This window comes from Leopardus geoffroyi, chromosome D4 (genome assembly GCF_018350155.1).
Source record: "Leopardus geoffroyi isolate Oge1 chromosome D4, O.geoffroyi_Oge1_pat1.0, whole genome shotgun sequence".
Lineage (NCBI taxonomy): Eukaryota > Metazoa > Chordata > Mammalia > Carnivora > Felidae > Leopardus > Leopardus geoffroyi.
In genome coordinates, this window is record NC_059342.1 from 18896208 (window position 1) to 18918121 (window position 21914).

Below are 21914 nucleotides of genomic sequence, written 5' to 3' on the forward strand. Positions count from 1 at the left end.
AAAACACAGGAATAAAGGTTGTTCTAAAAAGTAGTAAAATGTTTTTGAGTATTTGAAAAAGAATGTTTTCCAGAAAACGAACTTTTTCTGTAATTTTGTTTAACCACTAAAAATCTGAGTAAAATTTGCTCTTTTCTCTTTAGATCACAAATCGAGACAATCCATTGTCATTTGGTATTTCCCTTCAAAATCTCAGCATGCAGGTACTTTGTTTAAAAAGCGGTTTAACCATATTGTGCAGTTCATCAAGCTATTACCGTTCTTGTATGCTAGCATCAAAAATAGGTGTCTATGTAGAATTGGTACAGAAAGTGCATAAGGTAGATTGGAATTCGGGGTAGGTAGTTGAGCATTTCAAAAAATGTTTGATAATCAAATTTAGTTTAAAATATGAAGGCCTATTATTTGCAGAATATATTTGTTATTTTTTCCTTAAAAAATCCATTTCTTAAATACAAAATAAAAGTAATGTTTATTTCAGAAACTGATAAATCATGAAAAACATAAAGAAATCACTCATTTTCTTACCACCATTATTAATATGGTGGCAAACTTGGTTCCTGATTTTTCAAATTGAGGAATTTTTAAAGTATGGGAGCAAATAGAGGATTATGAAACATTGTTGCATCAATGTTGTGGACAGTTGAGGAATCTGTCATTTGGTTTATATTTTGAATACTTTTAAAGAATAAACTGTTAGGAATAAAGTTTAAAACCCTTTTGTTTCCTACTCTTACCCTTCTCCCAGAGATAAACATCCTAAATTTTTAAACTTTGGTATAATATGTCAATTAGAAATGTATAATACCGGTAGGTTTTTAAAAGTTTACATACATACTTTACATGATTTTTCTATAAATTTTCATTTTCTCTTCACAGTGTTAATATTTACTTGTGTTGCTACATGTAATTCAATTCAGTTTAATTGCTCTGTAGTATTTCATTACATGCTTTATTTATTTATATCCATTGAGTTTTTGTGTACAATTTCTTCTTAAAACATGGACCTACTACAAGCAAAAAAAGAAAAGCCGAATTAAAAGTTATTCACTAAAGTTGGGTGGGATAAACTGTCAAATGCTGCTGTTAGTTTGAAAAATAAGGATGAGAATTACATTGGGTATGGCAACATGTGGGTCATGGGTAACTGTGACAGAGCGGTTTTGACCATCCCCTTTGGGAGACCTTAGAAACTGGTCCCCTTGGGGCGCCTGGGTGGCGCAGTCGGTTAAGCGTCCGACTTCAGCCAGGTCATGATCTCGCGGTCCGTGAGTTCGAGCCCCGCGTCGGGCTCTGGGCTGATGGCTCAGAGCCTGGAGCCTGTTTCCGATTCTGTGTCTCCCTCTCTCTCTGCCCCTCCCCCATTCATGCTCTGTCTCTCTCTGTCCCAAAAATAAATAAACGTTGAAAAAAAAAAAAAAATTAAAAAAAAAAAAAAAGAAACTGGTCCCCTAGTGCAGACCTGTTCAGTTAGAAACTCAGCTGGGGGCCCAGCAATCTAGGGTTTAGAAAGCCCTCCAGGTGATTTTGATACACACTAAAGTTTGAAAGTCACTGTTGTCATCTGTTCAGTTCTCTACCAGAAAATGAAAACCATCTTTGTAGAATAAGCATCTAAACACTTGATTGCCCTCAGTGGCTTCTCATTGCTATTAGAATAAAGTTTTAATCTATTTTAATCTGACCCCTGGTAACATCTGGTTTCATCTCTTTTGTTTGCTTTATGTTCTCTGGCAATACTGGGCTTCTTCAATTCCCTGAACATGTTGTATATTTGCATGTTTTCCTACTCTGAATCATATTGCCTACTAACCTTAAAATCAATAATTTCCAAATTTTTTTTAATGTTTATTTATTTTTGAAAGAGAGTGGGAGTAGGAGTGGGGGGCGGGGAGGGGCGCAGAGAGACTTGGAGACACAGAATCCCAATCCCTCTGAGCTGTCAGCACAGAGCCTGACATAGGACTCAAACCCACGAACTGTGAGATCATGACCTGAGCTGAAGTCGGGTGCTCAACTGACTGAGCCACCCAGGCGCCCCTTAAAATCAGTAATTTCTATCCATATATCATGTATTAGTCATCACTTTCTCCATTACCCACTGAGTTTGAGGCTCCTACATTATTCTGAGAACTGTGTATTTAACCTCTGTGATGGCACTTACCTGTTTGTAATTGCCTGTTGACTTGTTTGCTTTTTCAGTCACCAGTGAGCTCTTTGAAAACAGAGACTTTGTTGTGGTTAATATCCTTTCACTGAAGGTTTTCAAGGACATTTTCATGGGAAATTGGTCAAGGTCATGTTGATAACAATTTATCAGTCAGCCATTTCATGTGTTATGACACTTTCACTGTTTTTATTTTCAGACAACTGATCAATTCTGGATTCCATGTTTACATGATGAAACTGAGAAACTCTTTCGTAAGGTAAAATAAATATCCTGTCAACCCATAGACTTGATAAAAAAGACTTTTATTAAGGATTCGTGTGAGTTTTTACTTGCTTAACTTGATTATATGATTCAGTGATTTGAGACTTCTGAAAATAGCGTATGTTTATCATTTAAAGAAAATGAGATGTGTAATAAACTTGATTTATTTTCAGTTAATCCGATTGGATAACCTTTTTGCCTATTGGAATGTGAAGTCTCAGTTGTTTTACCTTAATGATTATGATGAATCATTGGTAAGTAAATCTTTTTGGGATGTGTATATATGCTTTTGTTAGTATATTTTGCATTTGGTTTTATTCATCGTCATTTATTAACATACCGTAGTTTGTGGTCTTTTTTCCTAGACAAAATCCATTAGCAGCATTTACAGAAATATGTGAATATATATGTGCCTGTACACAAATGTGTATAGACCCATTTTTTTCTATAATTGACGATTTTGTATAATTGACAATTATATTTACATATATATACATAATTTCACGTGTGCACGGTAATGGTTCAGCATTTGTATATAACGTGAAATGATTACAATAAGTCTAACATCCATTACTGTACATAGTTAATCTCAAAACTTTTAATGAGTACTTTTAAGATTTACTCTCTCAGTAACTTATAATATGCAATATGAGGGACACCTGGGTGGCTCAGTCTGTTGAATGTTCGACTTTTAATTTTGGCTTAGGTCATGATCTCCCAATTTGTGGAATCAAGCCCTGTGTCGGACTCAGCACTGAGCATGGAGCCTACTTGGGATTCTTTCTCTCCCTCCCTCCCTCTCTCTGTCTCTTTCTGTCTCTCTGTCCTTCCCCCACTATTGTTTGCTCACTATCTCAAAATAACTTTAAAAAAATGTACAATATGATATTACTAACTATAGTTGCCATGTTGTACATTACATACATCCTCATAACTGACTTGTTTTATAACAAGAAGTTCTTACCTTTCGATTCTGTTTACACATTATGCATATTTCCCACTCTGACAACCACCAATCTGTTCTCTGTACCCATGAGTATGAGCTTGGCTTTTTTTTCATTTTTATTTTTAATTTTTTTTAAGCATTCTACGTGTAAGGTCATAGGGTATATGTCTCTCTGACTTATTTCACTTAGCATAAGGCCTCAAGGTTCATCCATGTTGCTGATGGTAAGATTTCCTTCATTTTAATGGCTGAATGATACTCCACTGTGTATTTATACTATATTTTCTTTCTCCATTCATCTATCAATAGACATGTAGGTCTTTTCCATATTTTAGCTATTAGAATTAATGCTGCAGTGAACATGGAGGTGCACATATCTTTTCTGGCTCATGTTTTTCTTTTCTTTGGGTAAATGTTCAGCAGTGGAATTGTTGGATCATATGGTAGTTCTCCTTTTAATTTTTTGAAGACCCTCCATACTCTTTTCTATAGGGGTTGCATCTATTGATATTTCTACCCACAGTGTGTAAGAGTTCAATTTTCTCCACATCCTTGCCAACACGTGTTATTTCGATAATAACCGTTTTAGGGTACCTGGGTGCCTCTGCCAGTTAAGCATCCCCGTGTTGGGCTCCATGCTAGGCATGGAGCCTACTTTGGAAAAAAGTTAATAACCATTCTAACAGGTGTTAGTTGGTTTTGATTTGCATTCCCCTGATGATAAGTGGTGTTGAGTACCTTTTCATGTATCTGTTGGCCATCTGTCCGGAAAATGTCTTTTCCAATCCTCTGCCCATTTTTTAATTGGATTATTTCTCTGAAATTGGGTTATAGGAGTTCTTCATATATTTTGCATATTGACCACTCGTCTGATAAATGATTTGCATATATCTTCTCCTCTTCAGTAGGTTGCCTGTTCATTATATTGATGGCTTCCTTTGCTTTGTAGAATCTTTTTAGTTTGATGTGTTCAACTTACTTTTGTTTTTTTTTTTCTTCTTTTTAAATTAAAAATTTTTTAAGTTTACATCCAAATTAGTTAGCATATAGTGCAACAATGATCTCAGTAGTAGATTCCTTAATGCCCCTTACCCATTTAGCCCACCCCCTCCACCCACAACCCCTCCAGTAACCCTCAGTTTGTTCTCCATATTTGAGTCTCTCCCTGTTTTTCTATTATGTTTGTTTCCCTTCCCTTATGTTCATCTGTTTTGTCTCATAAAGTGCTCATATGAGTGAAGTCATATGACTTTTGTCTTTCTCTGACTAATTTCACTTAGCGTAATACCCTCTAGCTCCCTCCATGTAGTTGGAAATGGCAAGATTTCATTCTTTTTGATTGCCGAGTAATCGTATGTTGTGTATATATACTATGTATATGTATATTTATACTATAAATATTGGGGTACATGTGTCCCTTTGAAACAGCACACCTGTATCCCAGGGATAAATGCCTAGTTGTGCCATTGCTGGGTGGTAGGGTAGTTCTATTTTTAGTTTTCTGAGGAACCTCCATACTGTTTTCCAGAGTGGCTGCACCAGCTTGCATTCCCATCCACTTGTTTTTCTTTAGTTTTCTTTTGGTGTCAGGTCCAAAATGTCATCGGCAAGACCAGTGTCAAGGTACTTACTGCCTATCTTTTCTTTCAGGATTTTTATGGCTTCAGGTCTTTAATCTATTTTGAGTTAATTTTGTGTATGGTCTAAGGTAGTGGTCCAGTTTCATTTTCTTGCATGTGGCTGTCCAGTTTTCCAAACAACCACATATTGAAGAGACTCTCCTTTCCCCACTGTACATTTTTGGCTTCTTTGTGGAAATTAATTGACCATACATATGCATGGATATATTTCTGGGCTCTTTATTCTATGCCATTAATTTGTGTGTCCGTTTTTATGCCAATACCATACTGTTTTGATTACTGTAGTTTTGAATAGAATTTGAAATCAAGGCTTGTGATATCTCCAGGTTCTTTCTCAAGATTACTTTGGTTTTTGAGGTCTGTTGTGGTTTCATACTTATATTAGGATCATTCTATTTCTGTGAATAATGCCATTGGAAATTTGACAGGGATTGCATTGGATTTGTAGATTGCTTTGGCTAGTATGGACTTTTTAACAATGTATCTTGAAATATGGAGCATGGAATATGGTCCCTTTTTTTGGCATTTTTAGTTTGTCTCTTCAGTGTCTTACAGTTTTTGGTGTACAAGTCTTTGGCTTCCTTGGTTTAATTTATTCCTATGTATTTTATTCCTTTTGATGTAATTGTAAATTGGATTGTTTTATCAATTTCTCTTTCTGCTACTTCATTATTAGTATGTAGAAATGCAGTAGATTTCTGTATGTTAATTTTGTATCCTACAATTTTACTGAATTAATTAGTTTTAACAGTTTTTGGTGGAGTCTGTAGGGTTTTCTATATAGAATGTTATATCATCTGCAAACAGTGATAGTTTTATTTCTTCCTTTCCAATTTGGATGCCTTACATTCTTTTTCTTGCCTAATTGCTCTGGCTAGGACTTCTAATTCTGTGCTGAATAAAAGTGGCAAGAGTAGTGGGCATCTTTGTCTCGTTCCTAATGTTAGAGGAAAAGCTTTCAGGTTTTAACTATTGAGCATGATGTTAGCTGTGGGATTGTCATATATGGCCTTTCTTATGTTAAGGTGTATTTCCTTCATTCCCACTTTCTTAAGATTCTTTATCATAAATGGATGTTGAATTTTGTCAAATTTTATATATGTGTCTGTACACAAATATATAAAAACACACATATATTCAAATAGTTCCTAGAACATTCTTTAATAGTAGTAGTTTAATGGGATATTGTCTAACCAGTTTAATATTTTCCATAGCTAAGTCCTCCTAAGTTTGAGTTTTTTATTTTTTAAATTGTTTTTCAGCTTTTTTTTTTTTTTTTTTGCATATGGTAGGATTTTGTAGAATAAAGATCTGTTGGCATGAATATAAATAAAAGCAGTTTGTCTTTTAATAGGACAGCTTGAGGAATGGTATTGTCAATAAAAATATTGTTCCAGAAGGTTATGATTTTGGTAAGTACATTTTATAAAATAAGTACAATTAAAGTAATTGGTATAAATTTTAATGAACATTGTTAATGTCACTGTGATGTTTCATGTTAATTTTGTCATATAAGTCAAGGTATTTATAATACATATGCACAAATAAAACAGCTATCTGTTCAATGCCCTTCATTGTTGGGGAACTTTTTGCTATATTTCAAAACTATAGGAAAGAAAAATGTCCTGAGAGAGGATGTAATAAATGTGGTAAATCTCTAAGGACTATTCATAATAATTATAATGTTAAGACATTTTAAATGGCAAATACAGTTTAATAAGGCTAGCTGCCATAGTCTGTAGTGTAATCTTACTATTTTTAAAATGTATATTTAAAACTTTTCTTCTCCATACTTGCATTTGGTTCCAAATTTTCTGAAATGAACATGTACTTTTCAGAAATGAGTAAAATTTCAAGTTGAAAGGAGTAGCATTTCTTGTACTCTGTAGGTACTCCGTAAATACTGATTGGTGAGTGGGTAACTTCTTTATTAGCTTTGGTCGTCTGATGTCTTCAGTGATTCTTTGCTGTATTCTTCTACCTTCATGATTATACTTTATTAATTTCCTAAAGTTGAGTCTTGTTTTCACTCTTAAACTATCAATTTCATGGTTTTGGTTTTATTTTCTAGATTATTTTCATCAAAGGGAACATTAGGAACAGATGAGATTTCTTGTCATGTGTATTGATGATTCTCCTGTCTGTCACTTAGGTTTGACTTATTCTCCTTTGCCCTGCTGTCATTTCCTGCTGCGATAGGACCTGATGAGAGAGAAACCACACAGTAATTTGAGCAGGGGAAGTTTAATATAAAAAATGACTGCAACAGGGGATTGGAATCACAAAGGATTCGCTAACAAGTAGAGAGAACTCTAAAGAAAAAAAGGAATAGTAGAAGGAATTGCCCCTACCCTAGGACTAAGATGGAGTGCCCAGAGAAGAGGGTCTGCCTGCCTCAGCATAGAGATCTATGTGACCAGGGCTCACCGATTGCCAGGAAAGTCTCTAAACTTGTTGGAAATTCACCCTCAGGAACTTTATGGATTCTCATAGAGATTTGTCCTGTGGGAGGCACTTCACTGTAGAACTGCATTAGGGTGCTGGGAGAATTTGCTGGCTGCTGCTAGTCACCGTGCAGTTCAGGAGGCTGGTGCTGAAGAAGTCTGTCATAGTGTAGGAGCTGCTGTCATACTGTAGGAGTGGGACGCTGAAGGAGCAGAATTCTGTAGGAGCCATTTTGTGGGAGCTGGGTGGTGGAAAAACCATGGCAGTGCAGGAGTCTGTGGAATGAGCACATTAGAACCAGCAAACATAACTCCTCTTACAGTATCTCTCCGGCGCCCTCTACTGATAAAGATTAGTATTATGCTAGCTGGTAAAAAATATTTCAAGGGCCCAAGTCTAGTTTTTAGAATAGACAATGAAGGATGAATTCAGAGTTCACAGATAATAAATTGATAATTGGCATACCTGTTGGAGAGGGAAGGAGGACTGAAGGCTTTTTTTTTTATTTAATGGGAGAGTCAACAGCTTATTCATAGGTTGAGATGAGAATCATCTGTAGAACATGAATAAATGAAGCAAGATAGAGAAGGGATAATTTCTTTATTGATGTGGGTAAAAGGGGATAGGATCTCATGCACAAGTGGAGTGCTTTTCCACACAGAGAACATGATTAGTTCAATCATAAGACAGATTTCAGGCGTGAGACACAAGTCCTGATACTGGGTGGGCAGTAGAGATGGTGATAGTTTATGGAATTTCTTTGATGAGCTCTTACTTCTTAATATGTGAGGTGTTGGGAGGTTTTTGGAGGGAGGAAAGGCTGTGAAATACCCATGTAGGTTAACGGGAGAGAGAATTGACTAGAACCGTGTTCTCAAAGTGCAGTTCAGACTAGCAGCATCAGTATTACTTGGAAACTTGTTAGCAATGTAAATCCTAGGGCTCATCCCAGAATCGGAACCTCTGAGAGTGAACCTTGGCAATCTATGTTTTAATAGGCTTTCTTGGTGATTTTGATTAATACCAAATTTTGAGAGCCACTGAGATAGGGTAGGGGTTGGGCAATTTTTTTTTTTAAGGGCCATGTAGTAAATTAAGTATTTTTCAGTTTGAAGGCCATGTGTATACAGCCTCTGTCGCATATTTTTCTTTTTTCCTTTAAACAACCGTGTAAAAGTGTAACAATCATTCCTAGTTCACTGCTTGTGCAAAAACATGCTGTGGGTATGGATTTGGCCTGTCCTTGACTAAATGTTGTATGATTTCTCAACAACATTGAGGAACTGTGGGATTTATGACCTAGTAAGGCCGATCTGTGTGACAGTGTAATTTTTTTTTCCCTGATAAAATTCAACTTCTGTGGTAGATTATAGGTGTAGAATACATGGTGAGGGGTTTTATGCAGAATTAGGGTTTTGCCTGATCACTGACAAAAGTGAGAAGGACAAAGGAATGAAGAGTGAATGCAGGGCAATGATAAACATAACCGATCATAGAATTTTAATAGGGTGGGGAGGGAACTGAGGACATGAGGCGGAGGTGAAGGACAGAGAAAGAATAGGATCAATGAGTGTTAGGTTCCACAGGACCTGGAGGTTTGGTATCAGAATACTAGAGAGGTACGTGGTGGAGGTAGGAGAGTTGGGTGCTTGAGACTGAATTTATGGAGAGGGCGGGGCTATGGGCATGATGAGGTTTAGTGGATGAAGTAAGGGGTAGGAGTCCAAGGTTCTGAGAGGCTTTGGTTTTGGAAAGAGCATTTGTATATGGAAATCACTTGGAAATTAGAGTTGCCAGGAGCTAAAATCAGAGAGAGGTAGGAGAGATTGTAACCCAGGGATGGATAGAGATTGTAACCAGGGAGGGTATGGGAGTTGTGTAGTCTTCCATGTAACATGAGAAAGGTGGGGGAGAGGAATCATTTTAGTGGTTTATTGCTTTGTACGTATCCTTCCATTTATATATAAGTTTTTCTTATTTTTCACTGTGTGGCATTTTATTGTATGGATGTACCATGATGAATTTAACCAGTCTCCTATTGTGGAATATCTTCTTGTTTTATTCAAGTTCAACATATGTATATAATTGAGTATAATATGTTGAGTACATTTGAATGCTCAATGTGAAAAAATTAAGTGCTGTGCCTTGGGGATGATTAAAACCAGAGGAATGTACTATGTTCTTACACAGATTAGCTGATAATTTAATAGTTGATCTCTCTATAGATTGAGCTACTACTGGCCTCCCTTTGCAAGAATATTGTTATCCTTTTTTGATACTAAATATAAAAGGTTTAGTTTAATCTGTCTTAGATTATGGGTTGAGCCAGGAAGGTTATCCTGGGTAAACTCTCACTCATCTTCTCAAATCTCCTTTTACAAGTCAAAAGGAGGCAGATGGATACATAGAAACTGACCAGAAATTCAAAAATTATAATTCTATAGTAGAAGTCAGTGTTTAAATAAAATCTCTTTCCTCTTAGCATTTTGAATGTAATTCTTTTAAAACTGTGTATTTTTGTCAACATTTTTTACACTATTTTTGCCTTTTAGAGAGTGTTCCTGTCTTTAAGGGTTATGTTGATGTTTTGAGGGGAATTTCAGTTAGTCTGTTTACTTAAGAAAATATAAATTATAGTTAGGAAAAAGATAAAAGAATCTTTTAATTGACAGTTTATCTAACCGAATTATAGCAGTGTGCAAACCTGGGAAAGTAGAAAGAGTATAAGAAATGAAAATCATATTTTCAACTCCATCCCTTTAGTACTTAGAGACTCTTGAAATATAACTCAATTTAAATTTTTAAAATTTGCCTTTCTCTGTAAGGCTTATTTCACTTAGCATCACACTCTCCAGTTCCGTCCACGTTGCTACAAAGGGTCATATTTCATTCTTTCTCATTGCCACATAGTACTCCATTGTGTATATAAACCACAATTTCTTTATCCATTCGTCAGTTGATAGACATTTAGGTTCTTTCCATAATTTGGCTGTTGTTGAGAGTGCTGCTATAAACATTGGGGTACAAGTGCCTCTATGCATCAGTACTCCTGTATCCCTTGGGTAAATTTCTAGCAGTGCTACTGCTGGGTCATAGGGTACCATATGTTTTCGCTCTTATGTGGATCCTGAGAAACTTAACAGGAACCCATGGGGGAGGGGAAGGAAAAAAAAAAAGGTTAGAGTGGGAGAGAGCCAAAGCATAAGAGACTCTTAAAAAATGAGAACAAACTGAGGGCTGAATGGGGGGTGGGAGGGAGGAGAGGGTGGGTGATGGGTATTGAAGAGGGCATCTTTTGGGATGAGCACTGGGTATTGTATGGAAACCAATTTGACAATAAATTTCATATATTAAAAAAATAAGAAGAGGTATATATAAAATTTTTTTTTTTAATTTGCATTATTTTCCAGTGTTTCGCCCCATATCTGCTAATGCCAAACTTCAGATGAATCGGCGATCGGATTTTGACTTCTCTGCACCCAAGATAAACCTGGAAGTTGAGTTACATGAGATAGCAATTGAATTTAATAAACCACAGGTGATTTTTTTAAAATGAAATTTTGAATTGAGTTATAATTTGATAAAAGCAGAACTAAGATACTTTTTAATATTTATTTTTCAGAACTAAGATTTTTAAATGTATTTCAGAAATCCACAGTGTCTTAGAGTAACATTTAACTTTTTAAACAGTTGAACACAAAATCTGAAACATTTAATAGACTTAATATTTTCATTCTTTAGTATTTCAGCATTATGGAGCTTCTTGAGTCAGTTGATATGATGACGCAAAATCTGCCATATAGGAAATTCAAACCTGATGTACCTCTTCACTATCATGCCAGAGAATGGTAATATGGCTTAGTTTTTTTTAATTGAGGTATAATTTGACATACTACATTAGTTTAAGGTTTATAATGATTCAATTATAATGAATGTATATGTTGTGAACTGATGACCACAGTAAGCCTGGTTAACCTCCATCACCAGATAAAATGACAAAATTTTTTCCTTCAGAGTTTTTATGATCTCCTAGCAACTTTCAAATATGCAGTATAGTATTAACTATTGTTGCCATGCAGTACATTATATCCTCATGACTTATTTTATAACTGGAAGTTTGGATCTTTTAATCCCCTTCACCCATTTTAACCACTGCCTATGCCTCATCTCTGTCATCTACCAGTCTGTACTCTGTATTTATGAACTCAGTTTTTTTATTTTTGTTTTTTGAGATACCATATATAAGTGAGATCATACAGTGTTGATCGTTCTTTGTCTAATTTCACTTAGCATAATGTCCTCAAGGTCCATCTATGTTGTCACAAATAGCAAGATTCATTCCTTTTTAGCACTGAATAATATTCCATTGCATGTGTGTGGGTGTGTATGTATACACATATGTATAGGTGTATATGTGGGTGTGTATGTATACACATATGTATATGTGTATACATACACACCACATTTTCTTTATCCATTTATTCATTGATGGACACTTAGGTTGTTTCCATATTTTGACTATTGTTATTAATGCCACAGTGAATACTCAGGGTACATATGTTTTTGTACTAGTGTTTTCATTTCCTTCACATAAATACCCAGAAGTAGAATTGCTTGATCTAATTTTTTAAATTTATAATATATAATAAAATTTATTATAAATAAAATTTATAATAAATTTATTATAAATAAAATTTATAATAAAAGTGAATTTATTGACTTTAAGAATAACTTTTTAAGATATTCTTAAAGGACAGATAGAAACTGTTTGATTTGTGGCTTTTGCTTATTATGTTAAATTGAGTTAAGGGATTCTAAGAAAATTAAAAAAATTTGTTTTTAATGTTTTTATTTATTTTTGAAACAGAGCATGAGCAGAGGAGGGGCAGAGAGAGGGGGAGATGCAGAATCTGACGCAGGCTTTAGGCTCTGAGCTGTCAGCACAGAGCCCGATGCGGGGCTCGAACTCATGGAGTGTGAGATCATGACCTGAGCTGAAGTCGGACGCTTAACCGACTGAGCCACCCAGGCGCCCCAAGGGATGCTAAGAAAATTTATAAAAGGAGATACTAGAATACCATTCATTAACTATAGTTTTGGGATTATTAAAAACAATATCCTAGTTTGTGTCTAGCAATATCTTTTTTAAAAAAAAATCCAAACTTTCGTATTAGATACCTTAAGCCTATATAATTGAACTTGAAAGTCGGGTTATGTGTGTCTATGACGTATAACCCCTTTCTAAATTCCAAAGTCTTGGAGTGCCTGGGTGGCTCAGTTGGTTAAGCATCTGATTTCAGCTCAGGTCGTGATCTCACTGTGAGTTTGAGCCCTGTGTTGGGCTCTGTGCTGACAGCTGAGAGCCTGGATCCTACTTCAGATTCTGTGTCTCCCTCTCTCTCTGCCCCTCCCCCCCAAAAATAAACATTAAAAAATGTTCTAAATTCAGAAGTCTTAATCGCTTATTAAGCTCTTGCTGTTTCTAGAAGTTGGAAATACTTTTAGTTTAGTTGACTCTTAATTACTATTCAGGTGACTAAAGTGCTATTTGCCAAGTAATATTTCTATAGTTTTTCTGTAGAGCTATATTTTTTGTAACAAAATTTAGTGATTTTGTTTATTTCCACTTTGGAAGGAGGTAAGATTAATAATGTAGTCTTAAATAGGGCTGGGAAAAATCAGATACTCAGTACACCATTTTGATAGTCTGTGTACTATATAGGTGCATATGTTGTTTTGGAGTGGAAGTAACTTTATTTCCTACTGTTGGTTTGAGGGTGTTAAGTGTAGGGTTTTGTTTCTGTTTTTGTTTTTTTACTATAGGTGGACTTATGCTATACATGGTATTCTGGAAGTAAATGTCTGTCCCCGGTTACGGATGTGGTCATGGAAGTATATTAGAGAACACAGGCAAAAAATGAAGCAGTATAAAGAACTGTATAAAAAAAAGATAACAACTAAAAAGCCAACTGGTGAACTTCTCCTCTCTTTGCAGGTTAGCATTTAAAAAAAAAGTTGAACATTTTATGCTACATAACTCCTCCGTTTTTAGTGACTAACACTTCCTACTTCAATTTTGACTGACTCTGTCTTTTAACTTAGACTTTTTCATACTCCTGTTCTTAATTTACTTGGGTGACATGAGCTCTGGTGATATTCTCCTGTGACCTGTTGGAATTAAAGAGTATTCTGAATCTGCGGAGATCTGGGTTCATGCAAATAGTGTTTGAAGTCTCACACTATGACGTTTTTAACCTCAAAAGCCTAAAAAGCATTTGCTACATTGATTCCAATCTTCTCTGTGTCTCTATTTCAAAGCCTTACATTATCTGTCACTGTTCTATTTCTCTGTTACATCTGACGGTGTTAATTAAATAAATTTCTTGACTTTTATACATACCATGCTTATGTTTGTAGCCAAGTCCATCTGCCTTTCCTCATCTCTCTCTCTCTCTCCCACTTTTACTCATTCTTAAAGCTCTACTTAAGTACCATCTCTTGTATGGACTTTCCTGAACTTTTTACCCGTACAGAGAGCCTTCTTTGTCTTAATTTTGTGGAATTTCTAGTCTTAACCAGCAACTTTATGTTTCATTATCTGTCTTGAGAACTCCCTAAATACTAGTCTTTTAGCATTATAGTATATTCTAGATGGGCTTGTTTTGTGGGATAAAGTTCAGTTCAGGGAGACTGAGGGAAGGTACCTTCTTGAAATTAACCATTCTGAATCTAGGCCAGATTCCAATTAGGAGCTCCCTGAAGACTGAGCTTTATTTTTATTTCGAGGTGGGACACTTTCTGCAGACTTAGACTAATTAGGAATGCTTGGGTTTAGAGGCCTTTTGGGATGGATACAGATTTCCTTACTTATTATTTTGGATCTTAACCTGAATCCTACAAGTCTGCTGGATAGTAGAATCCTGAGTCAAGCTGTTTTCTAGATGATAGTAGGTCATGTTTGCTTCTCCTAGGGAGGATAAAAAGATTTTAGCATGAAATTCTTAAAAACAATCATGGAAATAATGTATTGATATGATGAAGTATTTAGCTTATCTCAGTTTATTTCAGTAGCCAGAAAAACTTTGGAAAATGTAGAATTTCAAAATAAGTTTTAAATGTATACAGATCGACTTGCTTTATATTAAAGATGGCACCAACTGTGCGTATAATATGAAGGATTTATAATTTTTAGTTGAAAGTGACACTGATGTGTTTACCCTTGTTGTAGTAAAACCCCAAAATCATTTTAAGCAGTACCTGTATGATACCTTTTAGTATGTGTCTATGAATCATGCAAGGTTGTAACACCTGTGTGCATGACATGTATGGTTTCTTTGTTAAGGTTATTCCATCAGTACAGTTTCCAGGCTGACCCATATATAAGCACTGCGTCTCAGAATTTAACAGGAATATTATGTTGATAGATGATCTATTTTCTGCTTCCTATTACATTTTTGCTTTAGTGCAGCAATTTGATAGATTATATATGCAATTTTATAATTTTTATAATCTTTATATAGGTATATAAAGTTATTTCAAACACACTTTTGTTTATATTTTTAGGAGTTGGAAAAGATCTTGGATGTATTTAATATAACTATATCAAGACAACAGGCAGAAGTTGAGGTAATTCCAGATTATGTTTCAATTAGTAAAAGTAAATCTAGATTCCGTGTAGATTTGACAGATGTAGTCATATTATTAGTGTTGTGCTATAATATGCTGTTTCCTGGAAGGGGTTCAAATTTGCCTCTTGTAGTATAAGAAAACTTGATTTAATGTTTTGCCCCATCCATTTAAATTAGGTCCTATGGGGAAAAAATTCTTTCTAAATAATTTGGCTTATCAAACACTCAGTTCATATGAAGGTGAAAATCCAATTTTGGGGGGAGTCGTGTGATCACCGTGACTTGTAAGAAAGTAGGGCTGATCGTACCTGGTAGTCCTACATTCTCAGGTTTGGCTGATGTTGCAGTTACTGTGTTTTGTCGTCAGTTTGTATGTTGTTTATATTTATTCACTAGAATAGTTAAGTTTTGTGTCATATTTCTATTTATTTAGATTGCTAAATAAGGATAATTTGTCATTTATTTGAAAATTTATTTTAGGTAAAGAAGGCTGGATACAGGATTTACAGAGAAGGAGCAAAAGATTCGGAGGATAATAAAGGATGGTTTAGCTGGCTGTGGACTTGGTCAGAACCAAGAAGTAAAGAACAGCCAGATGTTAAGCCTGGAAGTAGGTCCATTTCATTTTATAGTAGTGCAATTAATCATCAGATTAATTTAGTGTAGCTAATCATCAGGTGTGAAAATAAAGTTTTACAGAAAATTTTTTAATTGAAATCAGCAAAATATGCATACATATCATATGTAACTTATTCTTACTCTCAATAAAACTCTTATAACATTGCAAATATATATGTCAAATAAAAAAAAATTTTTTTACCTTAAAGTTTACAGAAGAACTTCATGCTCAGAGGATTTAGTAAATGCATATAGATAGTAATAAGTGAAAATTTGCAAATGGTATGAGCCATTGTACATTTCTGTTGAAATTGTTTTTGGAAAGGTTTTTGTTTCCTTACCAAATATTTAAGATCATAGCTTTGGAGATTTAGGGGCTTAAGTTTATATCCTGGATTTATCACTTATTAGCAGTGTATCCTAGGCTGATTACTTAAACTCTTTGAATCTCAATTTTGTCATCTGTAAAATGGGAAGATTATGATATTAATACTACCTACCTTGTATGCTAAGTGTGTTGCTTAGCACAATGCCATTAAGTGTGTAATACTGTTAGCTATTTTGTGAGCTTAATACAAATACTTAGAAATTTATATTGCTAAATTTATATATTTAGCAATTTATATTTTTGGAGACTAATCCTTTTAAAATTGCCAATGCCATCCTGACATTCAGGGGTTATGATTTCTTTTTTTAAAATTAAAAAAGGGGCACCTGAGTGGCTCAGTCAGTTAAGCATCCAACTTCGGCTCGGGTCATGATCTCACAGTTTGTGAATTCGAGCCCCATGTCAGGCTTTGTGTTGACAGTTCAGAGCCTGGAGCCTGCTTCGGATTCTGTGTCTCCCTCTCTCTCTGCCCCTCTCCTACTTGCACTCTGTCTCTTGCTGTCTCAAAAGTAAATAAACATTAAATTTTTTAACAAAGTTTTTTTATAATTTCTTAAAAGTATAAAAGGAGTTAAATTTGCATTTCATTCGTTAAAGGCAGCTAAATTATGGGTTAGTTTTATCTTACCAGTTAAGAATGAAAAACACTTCTTTATGATTTGTAGTTCTTGAAGAAATGTTGACACCTGAAGAAAAAGTTTTACTCTATGAAGCAATTGGCTACAGTGAAACAGCAGTTGATCCAACCTTGCCTAAAACAGTAAGATGTTTTATTGCCTTATACCTTAGAGTTTAATGATAGATAGGCCTGTTTTTAATCATCTCAGAAGTAGGTTTCTGACTTGTTTTGATATTTGGTCTGTAAGTATTCCTTATTTTAATTTCGAAGGTAAGGATAAAAATTGCCCCTACTTTTTAATGTTAATGTGGTGATAATTTAATATATAAAGGGTTGTTTTTAAAGTATTTTTTGGTTATTGGAAAGAATAAAGTATATGAATGAGAGTATTTGTTGTATTTACATATATGTTTTCTTCTCATTTTATTCCTCTGAATACACTCTAGTTTGAAGCCATGAAGTTTTTTGTTCACTTGAAAAGTATGTCTATTGTTCTAAGAGAAAAACGAGAAACACCTGAACTGTTAGATATTGTAGTGGAAGAATTTAGCACTTTGATCGTGCAAAGACCAGGAGCACAAGCAATTAAGTAAGTATTTTTCTTTTACTTACAAGAAAAAAATTCACAACCTAACAGTATTTTATAAAGACTACTGTGGTTTAACGTATCCTTATGTGTTTTTACGAACTTACATTTTGGAATTATTAAAATAACACATGTTCAATAGAAAACTCTATGCTGAGGAAAAGTAGAGGGACACTGAAGAATAATACTAAAATGTCCAAATCACACTATACAAAAACTGCATCAACAATTTGGCTATTATCTGGATATGTCTTTATTTTACTTTTGTTTTTAAAATAGTTTTATTGAGAGATATAATTAACATACCATGTAATTCATCCATTTAAAGTGTACAACTCATTAGTATCTTACATGAAATTCACATTGGTATATTTACAGAGTTGTGCAACAATTACCATTATCTTATTTCCAGTACATTTTAACACTCTAAAGAAAAGAAATCCTAGGGGTGCCTGGGTGGCTCAGTTGGATAAGCATCTGACTTCATTCAGCTCAGGTCATGTTCTCATGGCTCGTGAGTTCAAGCCCAGCGTCGGGCTCTGTGCTGACAGCTCAGAGCCTGGAGCCTGGTTCAGATTCTGTGTCTTCCCGCCCCTCTCCTGCTCACACTGTCTCTCAAAAATAAATAAACATTAAACAAATTTAAAAACAAAAAAAGGGGCGCCTGGGTGGCTCAGTCGGTTGGGTGGCCGACTTCGGTCGTCTCAGGTCATGATCTCGCGGTCTGTGAGTTCGAGCCCCGTGTCGGGCTGTGTGCTGACAGCTCAGAGCCTGGAGCCTGTTTCGGATTCTGTGTCTCCCTCTCTCTGACCCTCCCCTGTTCATGCTCTCTGTCTCAAAAAAATAAACGTTAAAAAAAAAAAATAAAAAAAAAAAACAAAAAAAGAAATCCTACACCTATTATCCACTCCTCATTCTCCCTTTTCCCCAGTGTAGGGCAAAAAGTAATTTCTAAGAATTTGTCTGTTGGAGGCATTTCAAATGAATGAAATAATAAATTATATGGCCTTTTCTGTCCAGCTCCTTTCACTTAGCATATTTTTCTTTTCTTTTTTTCATTTCGCATATTTTCAAGGTTCATCTGTGGTATAGCATGAATTAGTGTTTTTTTTTTTTTCCCTTTTCTATTGCCCAGTAATATTCCATCATATGGATATACTACATTTTGTTTGCCCATTCATCAAATGATATTTGGCTTGTTTCTACTTTTTGGTTATTATGAGTAATGTTGCTATGAATATTTACTGGCAATATTTTATATGGACAATAGGTTTTAAATTTTCGTAGGTGCATACTTCGGAGCAGAAGTGTTTCCTCATACGGTAACTCTGTGTCTAAATTTTTAAGGAATTGCCAGACTGTCTTCCAAAGAAGTTGCACATTTTACGTTCCTATCAGTAGTGTACTGAAGTTTCTAATTGATCTACATCCTTGCCAACACTTACCTTCCTTTGGATTACAGCCATCCTACTGGGTGTGAATTGGTATCTCACTGTTGTTTTGATTTGCATTTCCCTGATAGCTAATCATGTTAAGCATCTTTTCGTGTGATCAGGTAGCCGTTTCTGTATATTCTTTAGAGAAATGTGTATTAAGTTATAGCCCGTTATTAATTGGGTTGTCTTTTGATTATTCTGCTTTAAGAGTTCTTTTTTTTTCCCTTAGCAACTATTTTAATATTTTTTATTATTTATTTAAAACTTAAATCCAAGTTAGTTAACATAGAGTGTAGTAATAATTTCAGGAATAGAAGTTAGTGATTCATCACTTACATTATAACACCTAGTGCTCATCAAAACAAGTACCCTCCTTACTGCCCCTCACCCCTTCAGCCCTTCCCCCTGCCCCCTCATCCAACACCCTGCCAGCAACCCACAGTTCTTTGTATTTAAGAGTCTCTTAAGGTTTGTCTCCCTCTGTTTTGATATTATTTTTGCTTCCCATCCTTTATGTTCATCTGTTTTGTTTCTTAAATTCCACATATGAGTGAAGTCATACGATAGTTATGTTTCTCTGACTGACTTATTTCGCTTAGCATAATACACTCTAGTTCCATCCACGTTGTTGCAAATGGCAGGGGTTCATTCTTTTCGATGGCTGAGTAATTATTCCATTGTGTGTGTGTGTGTGTGTGTGTGTGTGTGTGTGTGTGTGTGTGTGTGTGTGTATACATACCACATCTTCTTCATCTAGTCATCAGTCGATAGACATTTGGGCTCTTTTCATACTTTGGCTATTGCTGATAATGCTCTTATATAAACATTGGGGTGCACGTGCCCCTTTGAATCAGCACCTCTGTATCCCTTGGTAAAATACCTAGCAGTGCAATTGCTGCGTCATGGGCTAGTTCTATTTTTCATTTTTTGAGGAACCTCCATACTGTTTTCCAGAGTGGCTGCACTAGTTTGCATTCCCACCAGCGGTGCAAAAAGGTTCCTCTTTCTCCACATCCTTACCAACATCTGTTGTTGCCGGAGTTAATTTTTAACCATTCTGACAGGTGTGAGGTGGGATCTCATTGTGGTTTTGATCTGTATTTCCCTGATGATGAGTGATGTTGAGCATTTTTTCATATGTCAGCCATCCTGATGTCTTTGGAAATGTATCTATTCATGTCTTTTGGATTATTTCTTCACTGGATTGTTTTTTTGGGTGTTGAGTTTGATAAGTTCTTTATAGATTTTGGATACTAACCCCTTATCTGATAGGTCATCTGCAGGTATCTTCTCACATTCTATTGGTTGCCTTTTAGTTTTGCTGATGGTTTCCTTCTCCATGCAGAAGCTTTTTATTTTGATGAGGTCCCAATAGTTCATTTTTGCTTTTGTTTCCTTGCCTCTGGAGACATGTCCAGTCAGAAGTTGATGCAGCTGAGGTCAAAGAGATTGTGGCCTATTTTCTCCTCTAGGATTTTGAGGGCTTTCTGTCTTATGTTGAGGTCTTTCATCCATTTAGGTCTTTCATCCTTTATATATTCCTTTATGTTTATCTTTGAGTATGGTGTAAGAAAGTGGTCCAGGTTCATTCTTCTGCACGTCACTCTTCGGTTTTCCCAGCACCACTTGCTGAAGAGACTTTTTTTTTCCATTGGATATTCTTTCTTGCTTTGTCCAAGATTAGTTGGCCATATGTCTGTGGGTCCATTTCTGGGTTCTCTATTCTGTTCCAATGATCTATATGTCTGTTTTTGTGCCAGTACCATACAGTCTTGATGATTACAGCTTTGTAATACAGCTTGAAGTCCGGAATTGTGATGCCTCCAGCTTTGGTTTTGTTTTTCAGGATTGCTTTGCCTAATGGGGGTCTTTTCTGGTTCCATACAAATTTTAGGCTTGTTTGTTCTAGTTCTGTGAAGAATGCTGGTGTTATGTTGATAGGGATTGCATTGAATATGTAGATTGCTTTGGGTAGTATTGATATTTTAACAATAATGTTCTTCCAATCTATGGGCATGGAATTTTTTTCCATTTTTTGTGTCTTCTTCAATTTCTTTCATAAAATTGTTACAGTTTTCAGTGTATAGATTTTTCCCCTGTTTGGTTAGGTTTATTCCTAGGTATTTTATGGTTTTTGGTGCAATTGTCAATGGGATTGATTTCCTTGATCTCTCTTTCTGCTGCTTCATTATTGGTGTATAGAAATGCAGCTGATTTCTGTGCATTGATTTTTGTGTCCTGTGACTTTGCTGAATTCATGTATCCATTCTAGCAGTTTTTGGTGGAATCTTTTGGGTTTTCCACATAGAGTATCATGTCTTCTGCAAAGAGTCAAAGTTGGACTTCCTCCTTGCTGATTTGAATGCCTTTTGTGTTTTTTATGTTGTCTGATTGCTGGACTTCCAGTACTATGTTGAATAACAGTGGTGTGGGTAGACATCCTTGTTGTGTTCCTGACCTTAGGGGGAAAGCTCTCCATTTTTCCCCATTGAAGATCGTCTTTTGTATGTGACCTTTATGGTCTTGAGGTATGATCCTCCTATCCCTACTTTACTGAGGGTTTTTATCAGAAAGGATGCTGTATTCTGTCAAATGCTTTTTCTGCATCTACTGATAGGATCATGTGGTTCTTATCCTTCCTTTTATTAACGTGATGTATCACATTGATTAATTTGCAGATATTGAACCAGCTCTGCATCCCAGGAATATGAAGAATTATTTTAATATATTGCTGGATCCAGTTTGCTAGTATTTTGTTGAGAATTTTTGCATCCATGTTCATCAGGGAAATTGGTCCATAGTTCTCCTTTTTAGTGGGATCTTTGCTTTTAAAATCAAGGCCTGGTAGAATGAGTTTGGAAGTTTTGCTTCCATTTCTATTTTTTACAACAGCTTCAAAGGAAGAACAGCTTTAAATGTTTCGTAGAATTCCCCTGGAGAGCTATCTGGCCCCAGATTCTTATTTGTTGGGAGAGTTTTAAGAGTTCTATATGTATTACTGAAAAAATCTCATATGAAATGAAAGTTTTTTAGTTCTTTTCTCTCATTTACTCTTTTCATATTTTTGATGGTATTCTTTGCTGGATATTTTGGGTTTTGATGAAGTCCAGTTTATTTTTTGTTGAATTAAAGACTCAAGAAGTCTTTGCATAACTCAAGGACACAAAGATATATTAC

At 35.3% G+C, this 21914-nt stretch overlaps 1 protein-coding gene across 4 annotated transcripts in view; it reads left to right on the forward strand.

The window, feature by feature from the left end:
* Window positions 1-21914, forward strand: part of VPS13A (vacuolar protein sorting 13 homolog A) — a 256431-nt gene that overhangs the window by 31578 nt on the left and 202939 nt on the right. For all 4 annotated transcript variants that reach the window (XR_006710274.1, XM_045469045.1, XM_045469046.1 and 1 more), the window contains exons 7-17: window positions 144-203; window positions 2367-2426; window positions 2605-2685; window positions 6372-6429; window positions 10873-11000; window positions 11204-11310; window positions 13286-13457; window positions 15026-15088; window positions 15571-15700; window positions 16762-16856; window positions 17162-17304. Coding sequence is in view for 3 of the 4 variants with exons in the window: in XM_045469045.1 (XP_045325001.1) it covers window positions 144-203; window positions 2367-2426; window positions 2605-2685; window positions 6372-6429; window positions 10873-11000; window positions 11204-11310; window positions 13286-13457; window positions 15026-15088; window positions 15571-15700; window positions 16762-16856; window positions 17162-17304 (1097 nt within the window). In the remaining variant the exon portion in view is untranslated. The remainder of the gene's footprint in view (window positions 1-143; window positions 204-2366; window positions 2427-2604; window positions 2686-6371; window positions 6430-10872; window positions 11001-11203; window positions 11311-13285; window positions 13458-15025; window positions 15089-15570; window positions 15701-16761; window positions 16857-17161; window positions 17305-21914) is intronic.